At 32.2% G+C, this 15,348-nt stretch overlaps 2 protein-coding genes across 2 annotated transcripts; both read left to right on the top strand.

Moving 5' to 3' along the window:
- Nucleotides 1–607: 607 nt before the first annotated feature.
- Nucleotides 608–904, top strand: OCT59_001751 (uncharacterized protein; the record flags this gene model as incomplete). Its single annotated transcript, XM_066144050.1, has 1 exon — nt 608–904. The coding sequence occupies one exon, from the start codon at nt 608–610 to the stop codon at nt 902–904; it is 297 nt and encodes a 98-aa protein (XP_065995251.1).
- Nucleotides 905–4,871: 3,967 nt separating this feature from the next.
- Nucleotides 4,872–5,171, top strand: OCT59_001750 (uncharacterized protein; the record flags this gene model as incomplete). Its single annotated transcript, XM_066144049.1, has 1 exon — nt 4,872–5,171. One exon carries the CDS (start codon nt 4,872–4,874, stop codon nt 5,169–5,171), a length of 300 nt encoding a protein of 99 aa, XP_065995250.1.
- Nucleotides 5,172–15,348: the final 10,177 nt, after the last annotated feature.

The raw sequence follows: 15,348 nt of genomic DNA, 5'->3' as shown, positions 1-15,348 counted from the left end.
ACTTACCGTCGAGCAGAAGGAGACTCATACATTCTCACACCCAAAGCACTTGCAAATAAGAAGTATACTATCAATCCAGACAACAAAGATCTTATAGATCCAGACTAAGGTTGCCTGCCTAAACCTCTCCAAAATTTTACTATAGTTTTATTATAGTTTTGGCAAGGTTTTGGCAGTTTCGGCATTTATAATAAGTTTTGTTAGATTTCGCTTTTCTCCAGAATTTTGCCAACTTTTTAATAAGACTTTTATATAGTTTTGGCAAAGTTTCACCATTTCAGCATTTCGCCAACTTTCCAAAACCTCCTAGTTTCTCTAGCAACCTTAATCCAAACTAAGGTTGCTTGCCGAAACTTAGGGGTTTAGGCAAGATGGCATTTTGCCGAAAAGCAAAATTCTGCTGAAACTATATTAAAGTTATATTAAAAAACTGGCAAAACTTTGAAGAAAGGCGAAACTGCTGAAACTTATTATAAATGCCAAAACTGCCGAAACTCTGCCGAAACTATAATAAATCTATAGTAAAATTTTGACGAAACTAATCGTAGGATTTTGAAGAGGTTTAGACAAGCAACCTTAATTCAGACACAGGCTTACTCTCTGAAAAATGTTTGCAAGGGCTTTAAGTGCTTACTTCGCATATAAAGATAGATATACACAAAAACTTGAGCGAATCTTTCAGGCAGAAAAATTTAAGCCATACTTGGAACAAGTCAATCTCAATGCTATTCCCATGCCTACTCCTGTTTGTCCACGCATATTTAGCAAGATTGAGGAACTCAATCCTGAGATCTCCATTAATGTATGGGAATGGAAGGGGAAAACTGGAATTCCAAAACTTGTTATTGCAAATAAGAATTACATCAGGAAATTTTATAGCGCGAAAAATTGTGTAAGTTTATGATTTTGTAAGTTTACGAAAGTTTATGGTATAATATTTCAAAAAATATCAAAATATTATGTAAGTTTACAATTTTATAAGATTTATGTGATATTACAATTAAAATATTACACAAGTTTTCAATATCGTAAGATTTACGCAATATTATGATCAAAATATTCTGCAAATTTACAAAACTGTAAACCTGCATAATATTATGGTTGAAATATTTAGAAAATTTACGAAACTGTAAACCTGCGTAATATTATGGTTAAAATATTTTGAAAATTTACAAGACTGTAAACTTGTGTAATATTATGGTTAAAATATTTTGAAAATTTACGAGACTGTAAACCTGCGTAATATTACGGTTAAAATATTTTGAAAATTTACGAAACTGTAAACCTGTATAATGTTTTTTTTTAAAATTTTTTTGTCTTTTTTTTTGTAGGTGTCAGTTTTTTCGGGGACTTGAGTCTGGTAAGTTTTGATTCAAAAATTCAAAATGTTTTTTTTTTTAATTTATTTTTTTTAATCTCTCTCTTTTTTGTATGTATCAGTTTTTTCAGCTTTAGGGCTTGAATATGTGATATGGTAAGTTTCTATTCGAAACTTATCTATAGTAATGTTTTTTTAGCTTGCTTTTTTTAAAAAAATTATATCTTTTTTTTTGTAGGCATCTGGTTCTTTTAGTGTTGAATATCATTCATAGAATTAATAAGGGATTTTACATTTATAGAATAATTTATATTAATAAAATAACTTTGTTGAATAATAATAGATTTGAGTATGATTAGTTTTAGAATAGAATACTTTAATATTTCTTTACAACTTATTTAAAATAAATAAATTATAACTTTACTACAACTTTAATATTTGTTTACTATAACTTAAACATATATTTATTATAACTTAAATATGTGTTAATTATAACTTTAATTTGTATTTTATGATTTCAATACTATTTTTGTATGACCTGATTAAATCAGGTGTCAATTCTTATTTATACAGTCAACTCTCTTTATAGTCACACATTTGGGACAGTCCATATTTGGTGATTATAAAGAAATGTGACTATATAAAAAATTTCTTATATTTGTATATCATAATTCCGGCCAAAAATTAACATAATTTTAGCCAGAATTATACTTAAAACTTTATTGTATCGTAACTTCACCAATATTAAACATAGAGTGATGATCTTACCGCCATTCGATTCGTCTTGGTGAGGCGGTTCTAATGGTATAAAATACGTCGAAATCCAATCACTAGATTAATTTCTGAAATTAAAAAAATATTAATGGTTTTTGTGTAATAACTCTGCTAATATTGATCCTAGAAAGACGATCTTACTACCATTCGATTCGTCTTGATGAGACGAATCTAATGGTATAAGATACATCAAAATCCAATTACTAGATCAATTTCTGAAATTAAAAAATATTAAATGGTTTTTAAGTAATAACTCCGTCAATATCGATCACAGAGAGATGAGCTTACCACCATTCGATTCGTCTCGATGAGGTGATTCTAACGAGCTATAATCGTTGTTTTACAATCACTAGGTACTGAGAAATCTAGCAAAATGTTAAATGGCGCAGTAAACGTAAATCAAGAAATATTATAATGCCGATGTTTAACATTTTGTTGAATAACTCGTCAGCCAGTGATCGGAAAAGGATAAAACTAGGGTTGGTCACCCTATCTCGGTGGTTAGTCACTGAGACCCTCATTAAGCCTGAGTATGGTGAGGTCGCAGGTTTGATTCTTATGACCACAGAAATAAAAAGAATTTTACTGCGGACGCTACAACCAATAGCGTAAAGGTACAGGGATTAGTGTAGTTGGACTGCATCATGGTGAATTAGTGTGTACAGTTAGGCCGCACATTTTAACTAAGGGTCATGGTGTCCTTCTAACGTTCCCTATGAGGCCATTGGCATGTGCGCAGTCCTGTCCTTGAGGTCACTACTATACCTTGGGGGGACTTCCTGTCCGGGTGGTCACTCCACAATACCGCTTGGGTCAGTAATGGCTAGATGGTCGTCTTAGTGGTAGTTAGACCTTCTGTTAGGTCTTAGACCAACCAAAGTGTTCGTGCACAGAACAGGTAGCATGGTTATGGGATTCGATTCCCTACTCCTTGGGTCCTAGTTGGTGATCCCTGGTAGTTGATACCCACCATAAGGGGTGATCCTGGACAGATGCCTACTACTTCCTGTCCGAGTGGTCACTACAAAGTATACCACTTGGGGTAAACAACTGTACTATCGGTGTTAAGTAATTGCGGGCTGTAGTGGCCTTTGAGTGAGACTTAGTACCTAAAATGGTGGTATGGAAGGGTACTAGATGGTTGATGTTACCTGTCGAAAGTCCTCCATGAAAGTAGATGCTCTTTAAAGATCGTAAAATAAATTGAGTATCAGTATCATGCAATGGATATAGGATGAGTAGGCAGCGTGTACCTAGCTTCAGATCAGCCTAAAATGGCCCGATGGGGGATGTCTTCTAAAATGGTGCTGTTACCTGAGGAATTAAGTACTCGGTGTAATGGTTGCCCAGTGAAGATGATAGGACACAGACCTGAGATTAGTCTCATAAGAGGCAATGGGTGGTCTGGCTGTAAACACTAGCAAAAGAAAAGGATAAAACTAGGGTTGGTCACCCTATCTCGGTGGTTAGTCACTGAGACCCTCATTAAGCCTGAGTATGGTGAGGTCGCAGGTTTGATTCTTATGACCACAGAAATAAAAAGAATTTTACTGCAGACGCTACAACCAATAGCGTAAAGGTACAGGGATTAGTGTAGTTGGACTGCATCATGGTGAATTAGTGTGTACAGTTAGGCCGCACATTTTAACTAAGGGTCATGGTGTCCTTCTAACGTTCCCTATGAGGCCATTGGCATGTGCGCAGTCCTGTCCTTGAGGTCACTACTATACCTTGGGGGGACTTCCTGTCCGGGTGGTCACTCCACAATACCGCTTGGGTCAGTAATGGCTAGATGGTCGTCTTAGTGGTAGTTAGACCTTCTGTTAGGTCTTAGACCAACCAAAGTGTTCGTGCACAGAACAGGTAGCATGGTTATGGGATTCGATTCCCTACTCCTTGGGTCCTAGTTGGTGATCCCTGGTAGTTGATACCCACCATAAGGGGTGATCCTGGACAGATGCCTACTACTTCCTGTCCGAGTGGTCACTACAAAGTATACCACTTGGGGTAAACAACTGTACTATCGGTGCTAAGTAATTGCGGGCTGTAGTGGCCTTTGAGTGAGACTTAGTACCTAAAATGGTGGTATGGAAGGGTACTAGATGGTTGATGTTACCTGTCGAAAGTCCTCCATGAAAGTAGGTGCTCTCTAAAGGTTGTAAAATAAATTGAGTACCAGTATCATGCAATGGGTATAGGATGAGTAGGCGGCGTGTACCTAGCTTCTGATCAGCCTAAAATGGCCTGATGTGGGATGTCTTCTATAGTGGTGCTGTTACCTGAGGAATTAAGTACTTGGTATAATGGTTGCCCATTGAAGATGATAGGACACAGACCCGAGATTAGTCTCATAAGAGGCAATGGGTGGTCTGGCCGTTGTAGCCATAGATACTGAAGTAATCGCATAATATGGAGGAATAATATGGAATAAAAGATCAAACAATAGAAAGTTACATGATTGGATAAAATTAACTGGAAAGGATAAACTTTTAGGAGAAGGAATGATCTACATGATGTAATGTTTATTAAATGATTAACGGAGAACCAATAGATCAAGTAGGGAGTTGATCGATGTGGCTCAGCAACCAGTTTATCAAGTTCGACAATAAGAACAATTAGGAGGAGTAATCATAAGCCACAAATGATAAATCATATAAAAAGGAAGGATAGCGAATTAAAGGAACAAAAAAATAAAAACATGTAAAATATTGATGAACTGCAGCCGCAGTAGAAGAATAGCTGACGAGACGCAGTAGAAAAGATAGCACAGCCACAAAAGATGGATCTTTACGATATAATATTTGAAAGATTATTTTATTTTAAAGAAAAGATAGCACAGCCACAAAAGATGGATCTTTACGATATAATATTTGAAAGATTATTTTATTTTAAAGAAAAGATAGCACAGCCACAAAAGATGGATCTTTACGATATAATATTTGAAAGATTATTTTATTTTAAAGAAAAGATAGCACAGCCACAAAAGATGGATCTTTACGATATAATATTTGAAAGATTATTTTATTTTAAAGAAAAGATAGCACAGCCACAAAAGATGGATTATATCTTTACGACATAATATTTGAAAGATTATTTTGAAGAAAAGATAGCATATTAAAATAGTATAACATATTAGAAAAGATAATATATAAATAGCATATAAGATAGCGCATAAAAGAAAACACATAACATAAAATATTAGAAAGAAATAAGAAGTAAGAAAAGAAAGAATAAGAAAGTTGGTTTAAATAGGAGGGGAATGGGAAGTGAATTTCACAGTCGTCAGATACAATGTAAAACTTTAAGTAAATTAGTTAATTGTGAATTTTATGAAGAATAAATAAAATACCCTTTATATGAAAATTAATCGTTTCAATTGTTTTTGTTACTATTTTCTTATGATGAAAAACTAATTTTGTTTAATTAATTGTTAGTAAAGCGTAATGTTATTTTAAAGGTAATAGGTTCGCCCTAAACTTTATTGTAATGTTCGCTTAATTAATTTTAATTGGACAAATTCATGGTGAATTTAATGTCATAACAAGAATTATGAAATGAATAAAATATAAACTTTCATAAAGAAAACTATCGTAAATTTGAAAGAAGAAAAAGGATGAAATATCGTGGCGAGAGCTATCGCAATTTGAAAGTTAAGTAGTAATAAAACTAAACCAAGCAAGAATATTAATGTTTCGTGGAGAATTAATATACGTTAAAGCAGGGAAGCTTGTTTACCACCGGGTGGCAGACGGGGTGACAATTTGGTGCATGCTCCGAGAAAGGAAATGTTGACTTTGCGTCAACATTTTGACTATCTTCATATAGTCAAGTACCTATGCGGTATTAAGAAGGAATCGGTTAACAACTAAGTGAATTGATCACTCGCGAAGGGAAGGATCGTTCCGATCATGGTACCGACGTGGTATTCCGAAGAATCTGAACTCAGAAAAAGAGGTATTAGAGTTAAAATATAATATTCAGTTGGGGAAAAAGGTTGTAAGTACCTGAAAAACTTTAAAATGGGAACGGGTGAAATAGCAATATTGTACACCTACCTTAGGAATTATAAAAAGAAGGATGCGGTGATATGATGGAATATAATGAACTCATTTCAAAATAATAGATTTATTACAGGAAAATCCGGAAAGTATTGTAGTAAGTCACAAAAGTTGTCGTCTTTGAAGTTTTCACGCTAATAATTGTAAAACCAAGAAATTAAGGAAGCCCTCGTAAGATGTTGTATTCTGGGAGGGGCACCATTGTATTTTGCAGATGCCAGAAGTTCCTGGGGATACAATGTTGTAACGAAAAGTTGACAAGTAAGCTATAAACTCAAGGGTTACGTGGGAACCTGTTACCAAAACACAAGGGTTGCGTGGGAACCTATTTAAAACACAAGGGTTACGTGGGAACCTATTACAAAAACACCGGCTGTGAATATAACTTCTTCAGATGGGAATTGAAATAATTGGACTCAGACGTGAGTGGAACATCTCCCTACTGAAAGCATTTTGAAAATGCGTAATTGAATTCACAAGGCAAAAAGAGAAACCATCGTGAGTATAACTACTTCAGATAAAACTGAAAGCATTTAGGAAAATGCGCAATTGAACTCACGATAAGAAGATGAACATTATGGAATAATGTGAAATTTAGGAATATTTGCTGGTCAAATGATGAAATGTGAGTAACAAACCTCGAAACTACTATACTTCATTGGGAAGGTAAAGGCAAGCCGAGTATAGGTTATTGAATTGTAAAAGATAATAAATAGGAAGAAATACCGTTAAATAAGTATAAATGCGTGTGTCGCATAAGTATAAATGCGTGTGTCGCATAAGTGTAAATGCGTGTGTCGCATAAAGTATAATATGTTGTGTGTTGACATAATGGTTATAATAAGAATTAGTACAAGATTAAACAAAGAAGATATTTTGCGTAATATTGAATATATGGATGTAGAGATTACATATATAATGAAAAAGAACTAAAAACTCACGAACTTTAGAAGTTATGAGAATTTTGAAGTTTGTGAAATGCGAAAATTATAGATTATGATGATAAAAGAAAACCTTGAGGCGCAGTAAAAACTTAGAAAATTTTTGAAATTTTTAGAATGCGCAGTAAAAACCTCTGCAGTCTGAGGAGATTGTGGACTTAGAATAATTTTTTTTTTTTTTGAAATTTTAGGGCGCAGCAAAAATTAATGGTAAAATATGGCGTAGTAAAATTGAGAGATAGAATCTAAAATTGAAAGAAGTAATTTATTCAAAGATAAAAGAAATAATTTAAAGAAACAAGGTTGAATATGAGACGGAATTTACAAGATATGTACCTGAAGTGAAATTTTATGATAATATTAAGAAGGGAAATAGATTGAAGAATTAAACGAAAATATTATGAAAAGAAAGATTACATATATTGGATATATAAAAGGAAAGAACATTACGGAGAAGAATATTCAGAGGGTTAGAAATGAAATATATATAAAAGGAGGTGAAATTTTAATTAAGATTCTGGATGAACAATTACAACTATGGAATGGTACCATCAATGGGAGAGCGAATATAGGGTACATAAAGAGGAACATGAATTGAGAACAGGAGAATTAGATGAATGTTTAAATTGTGAATTATGTCATCCAATAGAAAATAAACCAATGGTGTTCAAGAAATTTTGGGATGCATTATTTAAGTTCGAAGATACAATAATAATATATAATAATGTAATGATCAAGGGAGTAATAGATTTATTAAGTATGGATAATTCGGAAAGAGAAGATACAATACACAAAGGAAAATGTAGAGACATAATGGATAGAATAACGGAATCAATAAGATATAGAATACAACCAAAAATGAAAGAAAAAGGATTACGGACAATTATATTAGTAATTGTAAGGGATTATATTGAAGGAAATTTAGAGAATGAAGTATTTGACAGATTAATTGGGAATCCTGAGTTAGTGGAACACAAATATATCTTGGAAGGTTGGGATGTCGAGAGAAGATTTGAGAAATTTTGGCAATGGTATAGAGTCGCATTAGGAGAAATTAGGGCCGTAAAAGCAGAAGTAGGAGCAATAGAGAAGTTCAAAGAATTATTCTATGAAGAAGAAAAGATAGCGGAAAGTGAAGAAAAAGTGAAGGAATTAATGCAAGGAATAATATATGAAAATATAGAAATAGATAATGTTCAAGAACATCATAAGAATATGATACAAAAGATAATAAGAATATTTATAGACACTAGGGGCTTTACAAAAGAACCAGAGGATTCAGAAAGTGAAGGTAGTCCAGCGAGTTACGAATTAGAAAATAGTTCTGAGGAAGAATTAGAGATAATAATAGGAGACAAATCATGGAAATTTAGTGAATTAAAGAGAAGGACAAGTTCTATAGATGAAGATCAATTGAGATACATTTGGAAGATAGGAATAAAGTTGATGATAGAAATGGATATATTGGTAACAAAAATATTTATAGATAAAGTCCAAGAGGTAGAGGAAATGGATGAAAGGGAAAAAGAATTGGAGATAAGAGAATGGTTAGAAAAAGAAACAGTAATATGTAAAAGATGTGGTAATAGGAGATTTGAAATGGACAGAACAGATAATGAATGTGGGGAATGTATTAAAGAAATGCAGAAAGATGAACAAGATGAGTTAGCAGAATTAAAAGATGATTTAGAAAAATTGGGATACGAAATAGATGTATCAGAAATTCAAAGGATAAAAAGTTTTGGAGTAAATAATCGAATAATAATAACTAAAGAATTTGTGGAAGAATATATGGAAATGATAAATTTGGAAGATAAAGAATTAAGAAAAGAGATTCATAAGTGGTTAAATGAGAATACAACTTGGTGTGAAAGATGTGAAATAAGATGGATGAATGATATGTTTAGATTAGGAGGAACTGTATGCAGAGATTGTGAAGAAGAAGATATTAATGAAATTGATGATCGGGTAAAAAGATTACAGAAGATTTTTGAGGATATTGGAATAATGATAATTGAAGAGGAATTGTTAAGATTAACTAGTATGGGATATACAGATGGAGAAATTTTAGATAAAGAATTTATTGAAATCTTTCAAGAAAATAAAAATGAGTCAGAAAAAGAACTAAAGAAGAAGTTAGATAAGTTGTTGAAAGAACAAGCAGGAGTGATAGATAGTGAAGAAAGTGGTGAAAAGAGTGATAATGAAGAATCAGAAGAAGATAATACAGATGATTCAGAAAAGATTGGAGAAATATTAAGTCCAGAAGAATATGAAATATGGGATGGAAGTGATGAAGATTTTGAAGAAGAGGAATCTGAAAATAAAATCGAAAATGTTATAAATACAGGAGGTTTTGGTCTGAATCAAAATTCAGATTCGAATAGTTCATTAAATTTTAAAAATTCTGACATGGAAAGTGAAATATCTGATTACAATTTACAAGAATTATTTCAAGAGAATATAGTAAATATGGCAAATGAAGTACAAATAAGGAGAATAATGGAAAATGCTATGGGATTAGCACCAAATGCATTAGATAATGCATTAGGAGCAGGACAGACTTTGGCGGATAGGATTCAAACCGCAGGAATGGGGGGAATAGTAGGTATGCCAACTTTTAGTGGAAAAGAGAATGAAGATATTAATGATTGGATTAGACAATTTGAGATAGCATTTACAGTAAGTGGACGACCAGAAGGAAATGTTGGAGGAGGTGTGTGTAGACAAAATAAGGCAAATATAGCCATAACTTGTTTGAGAGGAATCGCATTACAATGGTATAATGAAGAAAAAGAAAAGGTAGCAGTTAATTTAGTGAATTGGTGTGATCATAATGAGGACAGGAATTTAAAAAGAAGATTAATCGACAGATTTACTAGGAATGATGTTCAAAGAAGAAAAATGTTGGAACTAGCAAGAATTAAACAGGGAACAAATGAAAGTGTTGAAGAGTATACTAGAAGATTTAGATCGATATTAAGAATTGCGACTAGAGGTCATGCGTTAGATGATTTATATCAAGTAAATTATTTTATTCAAGGGTTAGATGCCATGCTAGGTTACCATGTTAGGAGAAGTAATCTGACGAATCTGAATGATGCAGTTAATGAGGCAAAAAGAGAAGAGGAAGCGAAAGATGAATTGTTAATGAAAACAACAGGGTTGGATATGAAACGAGTAGGACAAGAGAAAAACATGGAAGAAATTTTGAAAGACGAGACAAATAAGTATAAAGGAATGAATCCAATCGCAAAAGAATTACAAAATAAAGAAGTTAAAAGTGATGAATGGGATGAGTTAATCGATGGAATGAAAAGGTTGGAAGCACATATAATGCAAAGAAATGAAACACATGTAATGCAAAGGAATGGGAATGATAGGAGACCGATCGGAAATAATAATGTCCAAAGAAATAATATGAACTGGGATAGAATGACTTGTTATACATGTGGAAGAAAAGGATATACTTCTAGAGTTTGTAGGGAAGGTCAAAGAAGATCATATGGAGGAAATAATAGAGGGTCATATAGCCGAAATAATCAAGTTAATTATCTTGAAGAAGAATACTATGGTGGAGGACATAATGTGTATAATATGGAATATAATGATGAATATGATGGATATAATGAAGGTGATGGGTATGATAACTATAATAATAATGGATTTGATGGATATGAAGTGAATAACTATGAAAATGAGGAAAGATACGATATGTTCCCAGTATCACCTAGAAAGAGTGAAAGAAATAAAGACAAGGTTATGAATGATGAAAGAGATAGAAGAAGAAATGCACAATGGCAAGGACAACAACAAAAAGCACAGGAGAATAATAAGAGAGGTTTTACAAAAGAACAATTACAGAAAGGATATGAAACTAGAAAGAATAATAATAGGTGTAGCAATTGTGGACAACAAGGACATTTTTCTAAAGAATGTACAAACGAGAAAGTGAAGCTAAATCAAAATATACCAAATGTTGGAGATTTCGATCCATTTGAACAATTTGTAAATTCAAGCGTACCAATTAATTGGGGACAAATGATGAATGAAAGACCAGAAGTAAGGAAGAAATTATTAAATGGTTTGAGATATTGACTACACTCGGGGGAATTAAAGAATATTAATCAGAAAGAAGAAAAATCACAAGCAACAAGATGTAATATAATAATTGAAGGAAAAATGATTAGAGCATTAGTTGATACAGGAGCAGGACCTTCAGTAATAACGAATGAACTGAGAAAAGAATTAAATATACCAATAACGAAGAAAAGCGATGTTGTATTAACAATAGCAGATGGAAATAACATAGCTAGAGCTTCGAATTTAACTCGACGGATCGGGTGACCTGACGGGTTGACCCGAAAAATTCAGGTCGGGTAGCAGATTTAATGACCCGACCTCGGGTCGGGTCAGTCGCAGTCGGGTACCCGACCCGACCCATTGACCCGACATATTTCGGTCAAAAATAAGACGTTTCAGCATTTTATATATATAAAAAAATGCCAAACTGACCTGAATCCGACGTTTTTTCATTAAAAATAATTACAAAAACGTCTTTTTTTATTAAAAACATTGGGTTCGATTAAAGAAACAAAAAAAATGTTTCTTTATTAAAAAACGTCGAACCTGACGTTTTTTATTAAAAGAAACAAAAAAAATAGTTTCTTTAATTAAAAAACATCAAACCTGACGTTTTTTATTAAAAGAAACAAAAAAAAATGTTTCTTGAATTAAAAAACGTCGGGTTTGACATTTTTTCATTAAAAGAAACAAAAAAAAATGTTTCTTAAATTAAAAACGTCGGGTTTGACGTTTTTTCATTAAAAGAAACAAAAAAAATGTTTCTTTAATTAAAAAACGTTGGGTTTGACGTTTTTTCATTAAAAGAAACAAAAAAAATGTTTCTTTAATTAAAAAACGTCGGGTTTGACGTTTTTTCATTAAAAGAAACAAAAAAAATGTTTCTCTAATTAAAAAACGTCGGGTTTGACGTTTTTTCATTAAAAGAAACAAAAAAAATGTTTCTTTAATTAAAAAACGTCGGGTTTGACGTTTTTTCATTAAAAGAAACAAAAAAAAATGTTTCTTTAATTAAAAAACGTCGGGTTTGACGTTTTTTCATTAAAAGAAACAAAAAAAAATGTTTCTTTATTAAAAAACGTCGGGTTTGACGTTTTTTCATTAAAAGAAACAAAAAAAATGTTTCCTTAATTAAAAAACGTCGGGTTTGACGTTTTTTCATTAAAAGAAACAAAAAAAATGTTTCTTTAATTAAAAAACGTCGGGTTTGACGTTTTTTCATTAAAAGAAACAAAAAAAAAATGTTTCTTTATTAAAAAACGTCGGGTTTGACGTTTTTTATTAAAAGAAACAAAAAAAAATTGTTTCTTTAATTTAAAAATGTCGGGTCCAACGTTTTTCATTAGAAGAAACAAAAAAAAAGACGTTTTGGCGTAATAAAAAGTGCCGAAACGTTTTTTTGACCCAAAATATATCGGGTCAATGGGTCGGGTCGGGTATCCGAACTGACCCGTGATATTCGGGTAAGGTCACCAAATTCATGACTTGCCTTGGGTCGGGTCAAGTCAATTACCCGACCCGACCCGACCCATTCGGAGCTCTAAACATAGCTTCATTAGGAAGAGTGGAAATTAGAATAGAAATTGATGAAAATTTAGAAATACCTTTAGAGTTCGAAGTAATTGACTCGAGAAGAAAAGATTTGATATTAGGAACTGATTTATTAAGATATGGGATAATAAATATGAAAGAAGGTCTGTTAACAATAGAATGGGATAATGGAGTATATGAAATACCAATTGATTTTAGAGGAAAGAAAAATGTTGAATTTGAGGAGTCAGAGAATAGGGGTGAATTTAATGAAGATCCAAAGAATATAGATGATATAGATGGCAATTCTAGTGAAGAGTCAGAGGGTGAAGATGAATATGAGGAGATGGAAAAAGAAGAGTTGTTATCGATTGTAAAAACTGATAGAGAAAAGAGAGATGAGGAAAAATGAATAGTCTTGGCTTTCTGAATGAAGGAGAGACAGTAAAGATGCTAAATGAGAGCAAAGAAGAAAAATTTGAAAAGAAAACACATCTGGGAGAAATGAGCGATGAGGAGAGAACAACATTTAGAAAATTGATAAGGAAATATGAAGATATATTCGAATATGACGAAGAGAAACTGGGAAGGATAAATACAGTTAAACATGAAATAATAATTGAAGAAAATCAAGGACCAATAGCACAAAAGAGATATAAAGAAACTGATGAAAAAGGAAAATTTATAAAGAAGGAAATTGAGCAATTGTTAAAGATGGGGAAGATAAGAGAATCATGGAGTAATTGGGCATCTCCGGTGACGTTAGCAGGAAAGAAAACTGGAAATTATAGATTTTGTATAGATTATAGAAAGCTAAATAATGTGACAAAGTCAGATGAATATCCTTTACCCTGGATAGACGAATTGTTAGAAAAATTTAGAAAGGGAAGTTGGTTCACAAGTTTGAACTTAGCAGCGGGATATCATCAAGTGGAAATGGCAGAAGAAGATAAAGAGAAAACAGCATTCATTTGTTCACAAGGATTATATGAATACAATGTTATGCCATTTGGATTGAAGAATGCACCAGGAACATTTCGGAGATTAATGGATAAAATATTAAAAGAATATATAGGAGAATTTGTTACAGTGTATTTAGATGATATAATGATTTATTCAGAAGATTTTGAGGAACATATAGAACATGTAGATAAAGTATTGAGTAAATTGAGAGAGAATAATATGATTGTAAAATTGAAGAAATGTCAGTTTGGATTGAGAAATATAAATTTCTTAGGGCATATAGTAGGAAGGGATGGATTGCGACCGGATAAAGAGAAAGTTGAGAAAATAGAAAATATGAGGAGGCCGAAAACTGTTACAGAAGTAAGATCATTTTTAGGATTATGTTCATATTATAGGAGATTTATAAAAGGTTTTTCGAAGATAGCAAAACCTTTGCTTAACTTAACAAAAAAGAATGAAAAGTTTGAATGGAAAGAAGAACAACAAGAAGCATTTGACGTATTGAGGACAAAATTGACAGAAAATCCAATTTTAGTATATCCGGATTTCAGTAGAGAATTTATATTGATAACTGATGGATCTAAGATAGGATTAGGAGCAGTGTTAGCTCAAATGAATGGAGAAAATAAAGAGGTTGTAATAGCTTACGCAAGTAGGAGTACAGTGGGAGCAGAAAAGAATTATCCACCAACAGAATTGGAATGCTTAGCAGTATTTTGGGGAATACAACATTTTCAGAAATATTTGGTAGGAAGGAAATTTATAGTGATAACAGATCATGCAGCATTAAAAGGATTAACAGATGGAAAAGAACAAACAGGAGATGGGTAATGAAATTACAACAATTTGATTTTAAAATAATACATAGAAGTGGAAAGAAAATTAAAAATGCAGATGGATTATCAAGACTGACATTTAAAGAAAAAGAAACAGCAAGGAACGAGAATCAAGAAATAACAAAAATAGAAAGTAATAAGGGGAAATTGAGATATATCAAATTTAGGAATAAATGGTATAATGCTAAAAGATTTAAAGGGAGATGGGATGATGAAAAATATTTTACCGATAAAGAAGCAATACTTTTGAATTTGGAGGATAAGACAGAAAAAGAAGTATTAAAGAAATTGGAAAGAGAAAATAAGCCACAAGTTATTATAATCGATGGAGTGGATGGATTAGGAAAAACAAGTATAGTACAAAATTTAATTAAAGAATGGGAAAAACAAGGATTAAAAGTAAGATTTAATACATTCAAAAGGAGAAGAAAAGACAAAGGTGAATTTCACGAATCAAAGTTAGAAACAGAATGGAAATTTAGAAAGGAAGTAGTAGAACAAATAAACAGAAGAATGTTAGAATATGATGAAGATACGGATATAATAATTCTAGACAAATCGCCATATTGTGAATATTATTATCAGAAGACGAAAAGTTTCAACAGAGGATTAATTACTCCACATGGGAACCATGAGATGGAAAAAGAAATATTCAGGTTAAAAGAAACAATAGATAAATCAATAGTGATATTTTTGGAAAAAGATGGCGATGTATGTTGGGAAAATTATATTGGAAGAGAAACGAAGAAAATGGAGAAATCGTCATACCCAACATTAAAGAAAAACGAATATTTGGACATAGTTAAAATGTTTAAAGAAAACCAGGATGTATACAAAGATAC

The sequence above is a fragment of the Rhizophagus irregularis genome, chromosome 10 (genome assembly GCF_026210795.1).
Source record: "Rhizophagus irregularis chromosome 10, complete sequence".
Lineage (NCBI taxonomy): Eukaryota > Fungi > Glomeromycota > Glomeromycetes > Glomerales > Glomeraceae > Rhizophagus > Rhizophagus irregularis.
Note: the sequence above shows the minus strand (reverse complement) of the source record. Positions and strands in the feature narration are given on the sequence as shown.